The 15990-nt window shown below is 35.2% G+C and overlaps 2 protein-coding genes across 3 annotated transcripts in view; one reads left to right on the top strand and one right to left on the bottom strand.

Annotated features, from left to right (window-relative positions):
• Window positions 1-372: 372 nt before the first annotated feature.
• On the top strand, window positions 373-6546 carry LOC114247139 (uncharacterized). Its single transcript, XM_028180006.2, has 8 exons — window positions 373-389; window positions 458-569; window positions 2170-2266; window positions 2390-3597; window positions 3671-3769; window positions 4664-4841; window positions 5464-5599; window positions 5759-6546. Exons 1-8 carry the CDS (start codon window positions 373-375, stop codon window positions 6357-6359), a joined length of 2448 nt encoding a protein of 815 aa, XP_028035807.2. The 3' UTR covers window positions 6360-6546.
• A 1222-nt stretch (window positions 6547-7768) lies between these two features.
• The window catches only part of LOC114245905 (band 7 protein AGAP004871), a 43801-nt gene continuing 35579 nt past the window's right edge, over window positions 7769-15990 (bottom strand). For both annotated transcript variants that reach the window (XM_028178225.2, XM_028178217.2), the window contains exons 6-7: window positions 14056-14236; window positions 7769-9546 (exon numbers count right to left, since the gene is read on the bottom strand). In XM_028178225.2, coding sequence (XP_028034026.2) covers window positions 9445-9546; window positions 14056-14236 — 283 coding nt within the window. In that variant the 3' untranslated portion in view covers window positions 7769-9444. The remainder of the gene's footprint in view (window positions 9547-14055; window positions 14237-15990) is intronic.

The following is a 15990-nucleotide window of genomic DNA, read 5'->3' as shown; positions in this document are numbered from 1 at the left end:
CACCTCTTGTGAGTTCGCACGGGTAGGTACCACCCCGCCTATTTCTGCCGTGAAGCAGTAATGCGTTTCGGTTTGAAGGATGAGGTAGCCGTTGTAACTATGGCGCATTTACGTCATAGATGTCTATGGGCTCCAGTAACCACTTAACACCAGGTGGGCTATGAGCTCGTACACCCCTCTAAGCAATAAAACAAAAATTCACATAGATTTTCGCGTAAAGCGTGTATAAAATACATGTCACGCATTGAGAACCTCTTCCTTCTTTTTAAATTGAAATCTCTTGAAATTCCAAACAGAATGATTCTTTCAAGATAACATACCGCGCAAATAAAAGTCACAAATTGAATTCACGAACATAAACGAAGAGAGAAAATGGAGAACGACTTCCGGTAAATATAAAAAAAAACAACAATATAACTATATTTGTTAACTATTTCACGCGTAAACCAATTTGCAGGCTTTCAATTTGCAAGAATTGCAATGCCAAATGTTCCAGGGATTTCGATAATATTGTTGAGCTCAAAAATTCTGGTCTCGATGTTTACGTTCACGGGCGGAATTATTTGAAGGTATTTATTTTATCATTACCGTAATATTCCAACGTCTAAGAGGAAGTCGCTATTTCTCTTTGAACCGTACACGGAAATTTTACCTACTTATTTAATAATTTAAGTACTCAATTTAACGAGACAACAACTTATTTCATGTGCAAATTTCATACACCATTTAAATTCTGTTTTTGATATCTATGTATTTGCCGTCCCACGCGAATTAATACTTAAAGCGAAACGCGAACACTTAAAAAGCCAGATTACATTTTGTGAAATCATGAAAAATACACCAAAATCAAAGACGTGATCGAAATCGAAACCAGTGGTATAGTGTGCTATCTAGCAGTTATACTTATTGGCGTATACATGACGTTAGGCTTACAGAGATACTTATCCGATCGTGACGGGGTAAAGCAAAGCCACTGTCGCTCGAAACATTTCTTGTCGGATCCCCGGATTCACTCTTGGTGCTTTTTTTATTGTCCTTGTAGGCAGATGAGCATACGGCCCACTTAATGGCGAGTGGTTGCCGTCAACTCTCAGCAAAGCTAGGGGCAGAGCCAAGCTGCTGCCTGAACTTGTCGATTACGACAAAGAGTTCTGCGAGCGAACTAACCCATAGACACAGCCCACTGAGTTTCTCGCTGGATCTTCTCAGTGGGTCGCGATTCCAATCCGGTGGTAGATTCTGCGAAGCACTGTTCTTGCTAGGGCCAGTGTTAGCAAATTCTCTCAGGTTGAGCCCGTGAGCTCATCTACCCGTCCGGGCTTAGCTGAAATAGCCTTTTAAGCTACCAGCGAATAGGTAGGGAAAAAAATAGACGTGCATAGACGATTGCTACTACAAATCACACGATGATCACAGATAACTACAGATTCTCACCAAACTGACCTCCATACTTTACTAATACATCCAACGAAAAAGCAAATAAATAAAAGTCTGTTCACGATCTTAGTATCTTCTTAGTGTCTTAGTGATCTTATCGTTGCGAAAAGACTTACCTACCAAACTTTTGACCAAACATTTATTAACTTCGATTTTGAGGCTATTTAAATTTGAGTTTGAAAATATAAATTTTTTGGAACCTCTGGGTCTGCGTAGGGACTTCGGTTCCCTCTGTATTCTGTTCCATGGGGAGTGCTCTGAGGAATTGTTCGAGATGATACCGACATCTCGCTTTTACCATCGCACCGCCCGCCAGGAGTAGAGTTCATCCATACTACCTCGAGCCACTACGTTCATCCACAGTGCGTTTCCAGATATCTTTTTTTCCACGTACCATCCAGCTATGGAATGAGCTCCTCTCCAAGGTGTTTCCTGACCGCTATGACATGTCCTTCTTCAAACGAGGCTTGTGGAGAGTATTAAACAGTAGGCAGCGGCTTGGTTCTGCTCCTGGCATTGCTGACGTCCATGAGCGACGGTAACCACTCACCATCAAGTGGGCTGTACGCTCGTCTGCCTATACGGCAATAAAAAATAAAAATTCAAACTAAATTTCTTATCTTATTATTTTCTATTCGCACTTCCCAATTATTAAAAAAAGGATCTCCAAACATTTTTTTTAGTAAAGTTATGATTTATAGACAACTATTTAGTTTAATATTTTATTACCAGATAAAAGAGTCCGGAAATGTAAAAAGAAATGAAAACGTATTAATTCATAACAAAAGCGAAAGAAATCTTAAAAAAAATGAGTACGTTCGAGAGCTATGTAAGTTAAGCTGTATATAATATGTAATGACGTAAAATTAGTTCGATTGTTCTCGAAACAATTCATTGGAGAAGAGTTATTCTTTTATTCGTAATGAACTAAATCACTATTATTTTTATATAGGTGGTTACCAAACAAAATGTTATCACTGTAAATCCTTATTGCAACGGGTACGCTCTCTTCTTAATGAGATCAACGAAATAAAAGGTGACAGTGTCGTGGGAATATGTAAATTCTGTCGCAAGCCTAATCCTCAAAATAAATGTAAAAAATGCGAATATATTGTAAGCGAGTTTAAAAGAAGCAAAGATCATGAATATGCAGATACAGAGACTCAAACGAAAACGTGGGTCTCTAAATTAAAAACATTATTAGAATCAATTCTAAAAGAAAATGTTTGTTGCAAGCATCAAATGTATGATGGTTCAGCTATCGAACTCCAAAGATTACTGAAACACTTGGATGATCCTTCATTTATTCGTAATCCGCACCTTGGCACTTTTCTCCATTCAGCACTACCCTTGGATTCTATTGATAATATTTCTGAATGCAAAGTCCTTAAAAAAGTCATTTCGAAACTTAACACTCAGAGTTTTATCAAACGGTATCAATCAGAAGACAGTCTATATGTTATGCCGTCTAACACCAACAATGCAAGATGCGTTTGCAAATACTTTTTGAACAAAGAAGAGAGGACCTCTGTGGAGGCTCTGTTTAAGGACGACGAACATTTAAGTAGTACTTGCATTCTGGAGAAAAGTGAATCTAAACATAGTCTAGATATTATTAACAAATCTGCACATAAAGAGAATATCGCCGAGAGAACACCAGTAAAATCTCTTAAAAAGAAAAAAAAATCAAATTTAAAATCGAAATTGCAAATAGAGGAAAATCAGAAAAAAACAGGAATGGATTCTGAAGACATTATTTTGTTAAAAATGATGAAAAACAGAGAAAAGGTTAAGAACGTTAAAGAAAAAATAAACAAACTACCCAAAATGACTCAACTAACAAGTTTTGGAAAATTACCCACTATAAAAGTAAAAGAAAAACAAGAAGTAGTGGATTTATCATCAGAAAGTTCATTAAAATGTGGTGATTTTGAACCAAGCAAACCAAAGGATATGATCCAAGACACTAAAATTGTGCCGTTTTCGTTTGCTTATGAAAAACATAATCCCTTCGAGCCAATAATATTTAAAGCAAACATAGACTGTAGTGATCCTTTTACTGAAATGATTTCAACATCAAGTCCTAACGTAGAATTGAAAAAGAACGTTGATAAAAATATGAAGATTAAATCTGATAGGGTTCAAAATAGTGATATCTCGGTTAGCAATCTTAAATAAGTTATAATGAAAATAATGAGATAAGTAATATCGTGTTCAATTAAGATTTTTGCAGGCTACTTCATTAAGTGGTATCGTGAAGTATCAGTTATCGAACAAGGAATTCATTGAAAAAGGTTGGACAAAATTACCAACTACAAAAATAATGCGTAAGGTATCTAAAAATGGAATTAAAATTTTACTTCATTAAATAAATTGTGTTAATGTCACATATTATTTCTTTTAAAAAATCCTAACTGTGATCAGTTAGATTAGTGGAAGAGAAGGAAGCAGAAAATGCTCACTGAGCCAAGCCAAATGAGCCAAGATAGTCAGTTTTGGGATACAATTTTAAGCAACAACCATAACTGCTACCCTAATTGATATATTTTGCTAATTGCAGTCATATGAATCTACAATAATTAAATTACTATGTATTAATTGACAGCACTGAAGCGCTTCTGACCAAATTAAAGGTTCACAACCATTACGTGACGGTCGATTGTGACGTAGCTATTATCGACAGGTAAAGTACAGATTGGCTCTGTGGCATCGAGTAAATTACTCGATGTAATATAGATATAATTGAGCTATAGCCTCAATAGCTCATTACTACCGCATGACAATAAAAAGGGACGCTAACAAAATATTACCCCTACAATTACAAACAAAAAACTAAAATTATTATTAATAGACATCTAACAAGATTATTATCAACAGAAGAATTTGTAGTATTAGGGACTGATCATGGCCTTGTAGTGTTTCTCACCAGGTGACTTTGAAACTCATCTACATTGGCAATTAGCATATTATGGCATAGAGCCAATTAACAAGACTTCTGTTAGATCTGTTTATATTACGATCTTCGCCCCTTCTCTTGAAATGATCGATTGAAATATGATCTGACAGAATTAGTCTCTTCGATTGGCCAAGTGTCAGATAAGGAGCTCTTCGATTTCGACGTTTTGAGGTCTTTTAGTTCCATCGAAGACCATGCCTTTGTTCCAGGAAATATTTTGAGGTTCTTCAATTTTTACAAGAAATATCGTTTTATAATTCGTATTTTTAGATTAATATTTACAAAATGATGCCAGCTAGTCTTGAAGGTGATTGGTTTGAAAGGCACAGGGAGGAAAAAATTATGCACTACAATTCCGGCGAAGTTCTAGCTGAAATAGATGAGACCGGCCACGGTAGATGGTTTTATAAAAATGGAAATGTAGCGTTACATCATTACCAAGCTAAAGGTACTGTTCAAGATAGATATGCTTTTTATTGATAATAAGACTTAATTTGTGAGTATGTCGTATAGCTTGTTATAACGTCATATCTATTTGTGCACCAAATTACGTAGGTATTGTGAAGACTTCAACTTTGGATGCAAGCCACGATGGGCCTATCTATGCTGCGCTGAAAATTGCGATCTTGAGTTATTAGGAGCTGTAAAAATATCAGATTAAGTGTATAATTACAACCCTAAAGCAAATTGAAATTTACAGAAAACTGTATTGAAAGTTGCAGAATATATTATAATATAATTAGACTGCACTGTATTTTCTTGGTGTAATATAACAAGTGTCATCGCCACAAATAACGAATGATAGGTGGTTTTACTGCGAACAGAGGTAAAATTGAAGATCGTCGTTGTAATGATAGTGTCTCCGATGTTTGGATTATAAGTTTAGATATACTTAAAATTGGAGACTTGACGCATTTATATCTTGTATACTTTATAAACTCAAAGGTATAAAATTTAACTCCAAATTCCTCTGAATGTATTCTCGCAGCCTACACGTTTTCTCAGGGAAATTACGTTAAATTTGGACACTGGTAAAAATAAAACAACATGAAAATATTATAAATTTTTAGAGAAGTTCGCAGATCAGAGATATGTCGTGTATAGTTCTGGAGAAAGCCTTAATGGTAAACCAGTTCGCGTAAGCATTTTGGCAGCCTTTGACTATTTAGGAAATGGTGTTGTTTACGATGATTTTGGGAACACCAGGTAACTTTAAGCACATTTTATATTCAAGTAAACAATCATTATAAGCTTTACGTTGATTAATAGAAATATTTTCATTGATTTTTTCCATGTTTATGCGCCTAAGTATGCATATCTAAATCACTTATGAAAACACGCACTAAAGAAATGTATTTATTTTAGGTTGAAATACAATCAATTTGAAGGGATTGTGTGCGATTCAAAAATAGCACCGTTCACCCGATGGAAATGGCACGACCTGAACGATCCTCTTGTATTGGAGTCGGTCTTCATTGATACGTACGAGAAGAATATTAATTCATCATTTCCTGAATTCGTGAACGAAGACAAAGATGCAACACGAGAACAATCGAAGAATCCAGAAATGCTTGAGATTGAATTGGAAAATCAAGTCAAAGAGAAATCTGATAAATTACTCAAAAAATTTAGGCCATTTCAAATTCGAATGAAGGCTTTCAAGATAAATCAACAGTTTTCATTAAGAGTGATCGATCAAACGAACATTTACCTGTTGTTTAGGGTTGGAACTATATCACTGAAATTGAATCTGGGGATGTTCTTGGTCAGTAACGAGATTGTTGATACGGAATCTGTTGACGTTAGTCAAGTGGTCACTCCCTACGACAGACTCCCGCCGAAATCGCAAAGCGTAGCTGATATTCAACGAGTATTGTTTGAAGTCAGGAAATGTCGAAAGGCCGATGCAGCCTCTCGAGTTAATACTGTTGGTAGAAGTACACAGACGACTAGACTACTTGAGTGATCAGATAGACTAGGAAAATAAAAGGAGCGTAACAACTAAAAATACTGAAGACCTACTAAGCTTAGTTATAAAACTAAGCATAGAGGAAGACTTAAAGAAGATATGATTTTAATAATAATTTCATATTTAAACTTAGTAAAAAACAATAACTAGAATGTATGTATTATGGTGTTACAATAAAATGTTAAAAACCCAATAATTTGTATGTGTATTTTAGTACATAGTGTAGAACTACACTTCCACCAGTCAGGAAATAATACACAGATTGCAGTAGTTTACTTAATTCTGTATTGCTTTATTTGTAACTCCACTTTTACAATCTTTAGACATCTGCTCACTACCCAATACACTGATTTCTCTGTCGTTTTTTCAGACTACCGCCTTTTTTATTATGTCACGTCCCCACTACTGCCATTGCTCCCACTAACAGTGTTGCTATTTGACAATCCGATAATTGCCTTAAGTTTAACATGATACATTATATTATTTTTGTTTTAATTATTTTACAATAAACCTTACAATAGTAATATTTACCATTTAATAAATTGTTTAAGACTCGTGTGGAGTGCTCATGAGAGGTCACAAAGCGTGTTGTCAGCTACGGATAGCTGTTTTCTTGATTGCATTTTCTTATCCCGAGGACATCGTTATTTTAATATTAATAAGCTAGCGGTGTGATACATTTTGCCAGGCGGCACTCGAGTTCAACGACCTCGTTTGCGCATCCACGCTTTTATAACCGTTCACCCTCCATTTGTTTATTGATGTCAAAGTCAGCTGTCATTAGTTACACTTGGATGATTATTGCCAGAGTTTCTTTGCTGCGTTGTTTTTTCTTTCTTCTTTTATTTAATTTTCTTATTAAAAAAACCAGGACTTAACAATATTATACTCGTACATTATAAGATTTTATTTCGCAATTCAATGACAAAAGCAGTGTTTTTTAGGAATTCAAAAGTCGTCGTTTGAATTGCAATATAAAAGAAATTAATACACAATGTACTCAATGTGGTTCCTTGAATTTTCTGTATATTGACATTAATTACATTACATACATTGTACATGAATGGTGGTAGGACCTCTTGTGAGTCCCCACGGATAGGTATCACCGCCCTGCCTATTTCTGCCGTGAAGCAGTAGTCTGTTTCGGTTTGAAGAGTGGGGCAGCTGTTGTAACTACATTGAGACCTTAGAACTTATGTCTCAAGGTGGGTGACGTATTTACGTTGTAGATGTCTATGGGCTCCAGTAACCACTTAACAACAGGTGGGCTGTGAGCTCGTCCACCCATATAAGCAATAAAAAATAAAAACAAACCTTAATGAGGAACGTTTAGATTCCGATGTTCAATGGCATCTCTAGCAAACGTTGAGTAACATGTAAATATTTAAATTAAAATAAAACACGCATTGCTGCTACACGTACATTTATTCATAACAATATGATATTATTATAAGGTAAAATATGTTAATCTTTAGCCATACGATATTAAGTACATCGTCGATACATTGAGTGATTGAAATCAATATCAGAGAAATAAATAAGATAGTTGTTCTTAAAAACATTATTTATACGTTCAAAAATCTATCTTATTTTGAGACACTATCAAGGAGGTTACTGTTAATAAAGAAATAACATGTTACTGTAGCAAACTTTTGGACTATCTTCATCAATTTAATATGCCACTTCAAAATATTATCATTAATCCGTTTAATTTTCTTTTAGCAGTTCGATTTAATTAAGCATCGAATTGCCTTACAAACAATTCTCTAAGCATCGATCGACAACACTTCCAATAATGAAATATAGTCCATTGAGATTTAATGTTGATATTTAGAATATTAATAAACAATTAACAAGAAACGTAATTACGAATCTAACTCAGATGTAGCGGTTCGATTGTGCAATTATTAAAATTAAAATTTATAAAACGGTCAACCCCGTTGGTATCATTTTAAGAGATTATGTAATATATTCCTTAATGTATAACCTTAAAACAACGAATTTGTACTAAAGGTGCATTGTCAGTGAACACGAAGTGTGTTTCTTTTATAACATAAAGGAAATGATAAACTTACAAACCATCAAAGGACGGCTTATCTAAGTATCTACTAGCACTGCGATACGTCCTTCGCGGCAGTCCTTACACTAACTTAGTAAATTAGTACTTTCTTCTTCATAATAAATTTATAGTCATAGTTTTTTTTGTTTACGAATAAAATGAAATGTCTACATGATAAAATTAGTGGCTTCAGCAGCCTCGCCCGCCTAAACTACAACGATTAAATATTTCCATTAAATATGTCAAGTATTTTTATTCGAATTACTGCCCTCATGAACTTCAGTAATATAGAGCCCTTTATTACGTGAGGTTCAGATGAAGGTGGCCGCGTTCATGCGAAGGGCTTTCATCATGTTGGCCCTTAATGGAATGCCCTACGAACACCTTCATGTACATACAAAGTACTAAGGGCCTAGACCCGTTTACGGGCTACAAGAACTACTAAAAGACGGTTAGCCTGATATTTATAACACGTATCTTAATATTAATAGTGTCTTAACTACTTTATTATTAAGTTGATATTTAAATAAGCTAAATTACGTGCAGTGTTTTTTTTTTCGTGCAACTACTAAATAATGTTAAGTATCAATGTATATTATGGGATTCCTTGTTCCCAATTGTTTTCTTTCTTTTTTATTAACCGTTCTATTTAATGTGCAAAGTTATACATAATAATAGCAATAACATTAGTTATATAAACCTAAGTGAAAACAAAACGTTGACTGTTTATATTACCATTGAACTATGATGTATTATTACATAAAGTGCATACGTTAAAATCCAACCCAGCCAGTCGATTTTAACGCATTAATAAAATCTCTTTCAAATAGCAAGGTTTTCCGAAACCCATATTGCTAGTTACCAATCAACGTTAAAATAATAACTTATTATTCATAGTGGTATAACATATTCGGTGTGCACTTAATCGATATGATTAATTTATAAAATCCTTAGAACGTAGATAAAATATTAAATAGATAGCATTGGTCAGTAGAAATACATTCCAACGTTGGGGAATCCAGTTTACACGGTTTCCTCTCGCGCCTTGATGAAGTAGGTGAGGAGGTCGATTGGCAGTGGAAACACGATGGTCGAGTTCTTCTCAGCCGAAATTGTATTGAGGGTCTACGTCAAACAGAAAAAATGTAAATAACATTTCCGGTATCTATATATTAATACGTGAAGCAAAAACTTTGTATCCCTTTTTACGAAAATTGCGCGGACGGAGGAGTATGAAATTTCTCACACTTATAGAGAATATAGAGAAGGAGTGCACAATACTATTTTTTTCAAAAATAATGTATAAAAGATACTTTAAATCAATAAAGAAAACATTACACATACTACCATGTATTTGACACAACACATACATAAAAATATACTATTTGCTTACTGTCAATTGGGAAACTTTTATTATTGTTTAAAGTCTGTGGTCGAATTGAAAATAGATTAATATTGTTTGTCTTTAATATTATCGATCTATAGCGCAGTTTTGGCGAATACTGTGATTTTATCGAATTATAATAGTGTTTGACAATAGAACCATAACAATGCTTTATAATTTCAATTAATTATAGTCGAATTTCGACTACTGCGGGGCCACTAGTTAACGTAAATGAGCCAGGGAACTGTTAATATGGCTATAGAATTGAAGGCAATAGATAATCGTATCATAAATCTGTTTAATTAAGGTTTTAGTAAACGTCTGACCGTGAGCACTCGTAACTGGGTTCAGGTACAGAGGACTTCTAAAAAAAAACATACCTAATGACGATACTGCGGTCATCGAAAGTTGGATTGGGTAAGACCATGTACCTTCAAAGCAAAGCCGGAAGAGTCTTTGCTATGCGCAAACTGTTAGAAGCGTATTTGGAACCAAGAAATGGACATCGGCGGCTGGGTTGCTTAATTTCGCATTGGCATGACGTGGTGCTGTTGGCTTTTGTGAATTTTTTTTTGTTACTTAGATGGGTGGACGAGCTCACAGCCCACCTGGTGTTAAGTGGTTACTGGAGCCCATAGACATCTACGACGTAAATGTGCCAACCACCTTGAGATATAAGTTCTAAGGTCTCAGTATAGTTATAATGGCTGCCCCACCTTTCAAGCCGAAACGCATTACTGCTTCACGGCAGAAATAGGCGGGGTGGTGGTACCTACCCGCGCAGACTCACAAGAGGTCCTACCACCAGTAATAAAAAAATTAAATTTAAAGTAAATTTTCGAAGTTCCCTATCACCGGTGACTGATGACCCATAAAAACGTAGTTAATAAGTAATTTACTGGTCCACTAACATCAAAACATGCCTTTGAAGTTTGATGTTCGATAAAACTCAATTTGGGTATTATTAGAAAATTCTAGGAAACTCGATACAAAAATCATGTCCAATTAACAAAATAATATTAAAACGAGGCCTTGTTTTGTTGAGGCTTTTAAATTTCCCTCACCATTTTCCATTTTATCGATCGATGATTTTATTTATAACCGTTACTGGGAAATAGCAATTTGGGATTTCGAACTTACAAATATGGTGGTTGTTCTTTACTCGATATAATTTAATTTTACTATTGACCTACTGTGTACAGTACAGTAGTATATTGTACCTTTAGTAGTAGTATACTAAAATCTACTAGGAACCTTTTTCAATTCATGAATATGCTATGTAGCTGTCATGGTTTAATGTGACGGCTAATCACAAATGAACAAATTGACTTTTTGGCGGGAACACGAGGAGTGAAGCTATGTGATTTGTTTTATTTTGTCTATTTAGTGTTTCTTCAGGTTTAAATGTGTAATAACGGTGGTTTATTAACTGTTTAATATCTGTGAAAGTGCACGAATGTGGGAAAATGAAACAAAGCCGCTGGACGTAACTTCTCGGGATCTTCTATAAAGTCCACTGAAAAAAATCACAGTAAATGACCACCATTTTACTGAGACTATCTTTCGTCCCATATGATCTCATCTCATTTCATTTCATTTCATCCCAGTTGATTAATATCTCGAATTAATCATCTTCACTTCATTTCATTTCAGTTCACTTCATAATTATCATTTTTCATAAAAATAAGAATATAGCTTAAAATAAGACATGACTTAAAGGTCTTAGTTACCAGGTCATAAAATTCCTTAAAGGAAAAAAAAAACAAATGTACAAAAAGTATCTCTTAAGTTAGATCGTCTTGATCTAGGTAACGAAGTATTGCACGTAGAGAGTAAAATTTATAATCCCACGCAGACGACGGTGCAACGGAAAGCCGCCGTCCCTCAAGCATTTCCTATCCAATCCTCCCGTACCAATCTTAGTGCTTTTAGGCAATCCAAGCAGGCGATCTTATTTCTCGTCGAGTATGATGAAGGGTTTCGATGTGCAATGTAACCCATAGAAACAGCCTATTGAGTTACTCGGCGGATCTCCTCAGTGAGTCGCGAGTCCTATCAGGTTGAACTCTGTGACCTTATCTGTCAAATCGCGCGTCACTGGAATAGCCTCTTCAGGCTATCGATGATTAGGTAGGAAAATAACATAACAATTAAAACATTACTAGATTTAAAAAGAAACAAAATGCGATATACATCATTTTTTGACTTATTAATATTCTGTCTGATATTTCGGTAACCATTAATGTTTTTATTCGTACTAATTCAATTTTGAATTGATTTCGTTTTATTTAATAAAAATCTCAAAATTATTATTAAAATAGTGCCTTTGATCATATTTATCAGGCACAGGTGGCCATCAATTTTAAATTAAATTTTGTGCAGATGGGTTTCTGGTTGTTTCTTGTTAACAAGCCGCAAGGGCGCTTGCAGCATGCGTCATTGTTTTCGACATAATGCAATAGTTAATGAAGCCGCGATAATGTTGATGTAAAATCCTTGCTGCGCTTGTGGTCGCTTCGTTACGAAGTATTTAATTAAATTGGTATCAGTGTGTTGGTTTTAATACTCTTAATAGGCAAAAAATATTTCGATAATTAAACCCCCTAATGTTTGGAACGAATATATGAAAGAGTCAAATGTATGTACCTACATACACGAGGCATAATAGGATTTGTCTGGCCTCCTATTTATTTAAAAAAATAATTAAATGCAGTTTCTCTGCGAAATTCATGAACCGTAATTACAAATCCTCTTAAACTAACCAAGAAACAATCAGTCGTAGGTTTAAGACCGAACATAATACTCAAACTATTCATTTAAGAAAAAAAGTAATTTTGAGGCTTCTCAAAACTAAATTAAAATAGTTTAAAAATACTGAAAAATCGAACTGTGATAAGTATTTCTAATATCCGATTTATAATGCTATCAGCTTAGAAGCATGCGGCTCATATGAATTTGGGCTCACATCTGAATTTGGGATCCTTTAATCATGTTCCTCAGAAAGCCCAATAAACGAGGAATCTGGTCATCTTATTAAGGGGTCTTTCCGAAGCCTCTTTGCAAAACCGAGATACTATTTATATGTACCTAGTTTAAAAAATCAAGTTTCTTATTTATTCAACTATCTCTTTACCCCTTTTATTTCTTGTTTTAGTTGTTGTTACTACACTATTGTATTATTTTATTGTTGTCTTGTTATTACTGAGAGGATCAGTTATTCTATTTTAAGTCCAAAATCTAATATGCGTTCATCTATCAGTCCGTATATGTATACGTATCATAATATATATTTGCTTTCATGTATATACGTATTTGTTTATTCTGATTTATATTATTACGTAGCTATAATGTGCACTAACATGGATTTTTGAAATTTATTATCTTGCCCCGTGTTACTTTGGTTATTTCAGAAAATTCTTAGAATGTCTTAAGCTTGTTGTTCTACCTTTTATAGTGAATTATTTGTGTAATAAAGATTAATTGTTCATTTTAATTTTTAATATTTTTGTTACTTAAGGATATATATAGGTAATCCTCCTTTCAAGATAAAGTTTTATTTTTGTGCATTTACCGTATGTTAGTTGAAATTATCTTTTTACTGGTGGTAGAACTTCTTGTGAGTCCGCACGGGTAGGTACCACCACCCCGCCTATTTCTGCCGTGAAGCAGTAATGCGTTTCGATTTGAAGGGTGGGTCAGCCGTTGTTACTAGACTGAGACCTTAGATCTTACATCTCAAGGTAGATGGCGCATTTACGTTGTAAATGTCTATGGGCCCCAGTAACCACTTAACAGCAGGTTCGCCGGTGAGATCGTCCACCCATCTAAGCAATATATAAAAAATCCAGTTATACTTACACCTTACAAAGATAAGAGAAAATTGTTCGCAATCCGTCCTAGATGTTATAATCTTTCAGAATAAGTAAAACGCTATATGTACTATTAAATATTATTACTACATATTGTTTGCTAAAATGTGAACTAAACTAAAATAGGAATTAAGGTTTGACAATTTCAAAATTTTCGATGAAAATTTGTATCTTTGGTGTTAATTTATTACGTTCCTAAAGATAAAGTTGTTGTGGTTTTTTTATCTTTATTAAGACATATAATACAAAAACACGTATGTGTGTATATGTAAAAATCGCTAATCAATTTCCTTAGTAGCAATTAATAATTGAAGACTTTTTAAAAAGTTTTACGCAGTTCAAGATAAAACGATTTTATTGTTCTTTTCGCCGTCTTCTTACCTGTAGGTATCGTAGCTGTAAAGCGGCAGGGCTGTCACCAATGACTTCTGAGGCCTCGCGGAGAGCTCGAGAAGCTTTCTGTTCTCCCTCGGCGGCGATGACCTTGGCACGAGCCTCGCGAGCAGCCTCGGCTTCGGCGGCCATGGCACGTTGCAACTGCACCGGTAGACGGACGTCTTTGCTGTTAAAAAATAAATATGCATCTTAACCCATGTACTTGAAGGTAGACATTGGCTTGGCCCTGCCATAGCTGACGTCCATGAGGGAAGGTAATCACTCACTAATAGGTGGATTGTATGCTCGCTTGCCTACAAGGACAATAAAAAACCTTTACTTTTTTTTATTGCCCCTGTAGGCAGACGAGCATATGGCCCACCTGATGGTGAGTGGTTACCGTCGCCCATGGACCTCAGCAATGCCAATTTCTATATAAAGATAAAGTAAAAGTGAGCAGTGCATAATAGTTATCTATATCTATACTAATATATAAATCTACAGTGGTTTTTACGGATGTTCCGTTATAATTACTGAACCATGCATCCGATTGACTTGAAACTTGGTATCCATGTAGAAAATACATGTACTTAATGGATGGGCTAATATTTATATGAGTATTGGACTCCCTAAGCCAGTTGCGAGAACGTTAATGACGAGAATCGTTGTGGGGGTGAGAAATCTTTATTTGAAATGCCTAGCGAAGCGGACGGGTACAGCTAGTTTACTATAAGAATAAAGAAGTCGTGTTTTAGAAGTACCTGATCATGGTTTACATTTGCCTGCGCAGAGCATCTATTCCGCCAGGCATATAATAATAAGATGGGGTATTCGAAATTATTCCAAGTTCATTATCCAACTCGTGTAATACGAAGAGATTTGGGCACGTCCTTACGGATCCATCAGATCCAATAACTCTTGCATTAGATACCTTCAGCTCTAACACTAGGAGCAGGCTGAGGAATCCCGGTAACCGTACTCGTCGAACTCGTCGACGTGCAGCCTAACCCATGCATCAGCCCGCTGAGTTTCTCGCCGGATCTTCTCAGTGGGTCGCGATTCCGATCCGGTAGTAGATTCATTCGCGAAGCAATTGCTCTTGAGTTGTTAGGTCTCCTTCGGAGGCGCTCGGGCAGTTGTTAGTAACCACCCCTCCTGGCTGAGCCTTTGCTCGCCCACCTGTCCTGGTGAAGCTGGAAAGGCCTCCGGGCCACCAGTAATCTTTTAATCATAAAAAAAAAGATTTGGGCAACGTACGTATTATTAATAAGATACGACGTCCAAATCTTTTAAATTCAGTATAATCGATATTTTTAATTTACAAAGAAATTGAATCAAGTCAAAGACTCTAGAAATCTATTTTATCTCGCGGGACAAAATGCTCGTTTGATAACTCATATCAAATCAAATCAAATCATTTTTTTTTATTCAACATAAATGAGACTACATACTTGTTGAACGTCAAAAAGAATTACGGTCAATTCACAAAAACTAGCCTCCGTCCTGAGAAGAACTGGCAAGAAACTCAGCGGGCATGTATTTTTTTTAAATATTAGATTTTTTTTAATATTCATTTTTACAAGAGGTGTTATAACGTAACAATTATTGCAATATTGAAATGCCCGGAGCGAGCAACTCATTCCCACTTTGTGCAATCTTCTAGATAATAATTGACTTTATAGTAAGCTTTACTGCTCAGATGTTCTTTAATAGTTTTCTTAACCTTATGTATATGTAGGTTCTGAACATCTTGTGGGATTTTGTTGTACAGGCGCACTGACAAACACCCGCATGAATTTCGTATCTTATGTAACCTACTCATCGGAATATAAAGCTCGTGTTTGTTCCTAGTATTTTTATTATGTAAGTCAGACTTTTTAGGAAACTCCTCAATATTTTTACGAATATACATCAAATTTTCAAAAATGTACGGGGATGGCA

The sequence above is a fragment of the Bombyx mandarina genome, chromosome 01 (assembly GCF_030267445.1).
Source record: "Bombyx mandarina strain Sakado chromosome 01, ASM3026744v2".
NCBI classification, from domain to species: domain Eukaryota; kingdom Metazoa; phylum Arthropoda; class Insecta; order Lepidoptera; family Bombycidae; genus Bombyx; species Bombyx mandarina.
The sequence above is the reverse complement of the archived record's forward strand: the minus strand, read 5'-3'. Positions and strand labels throughout refer to the sequence as shown.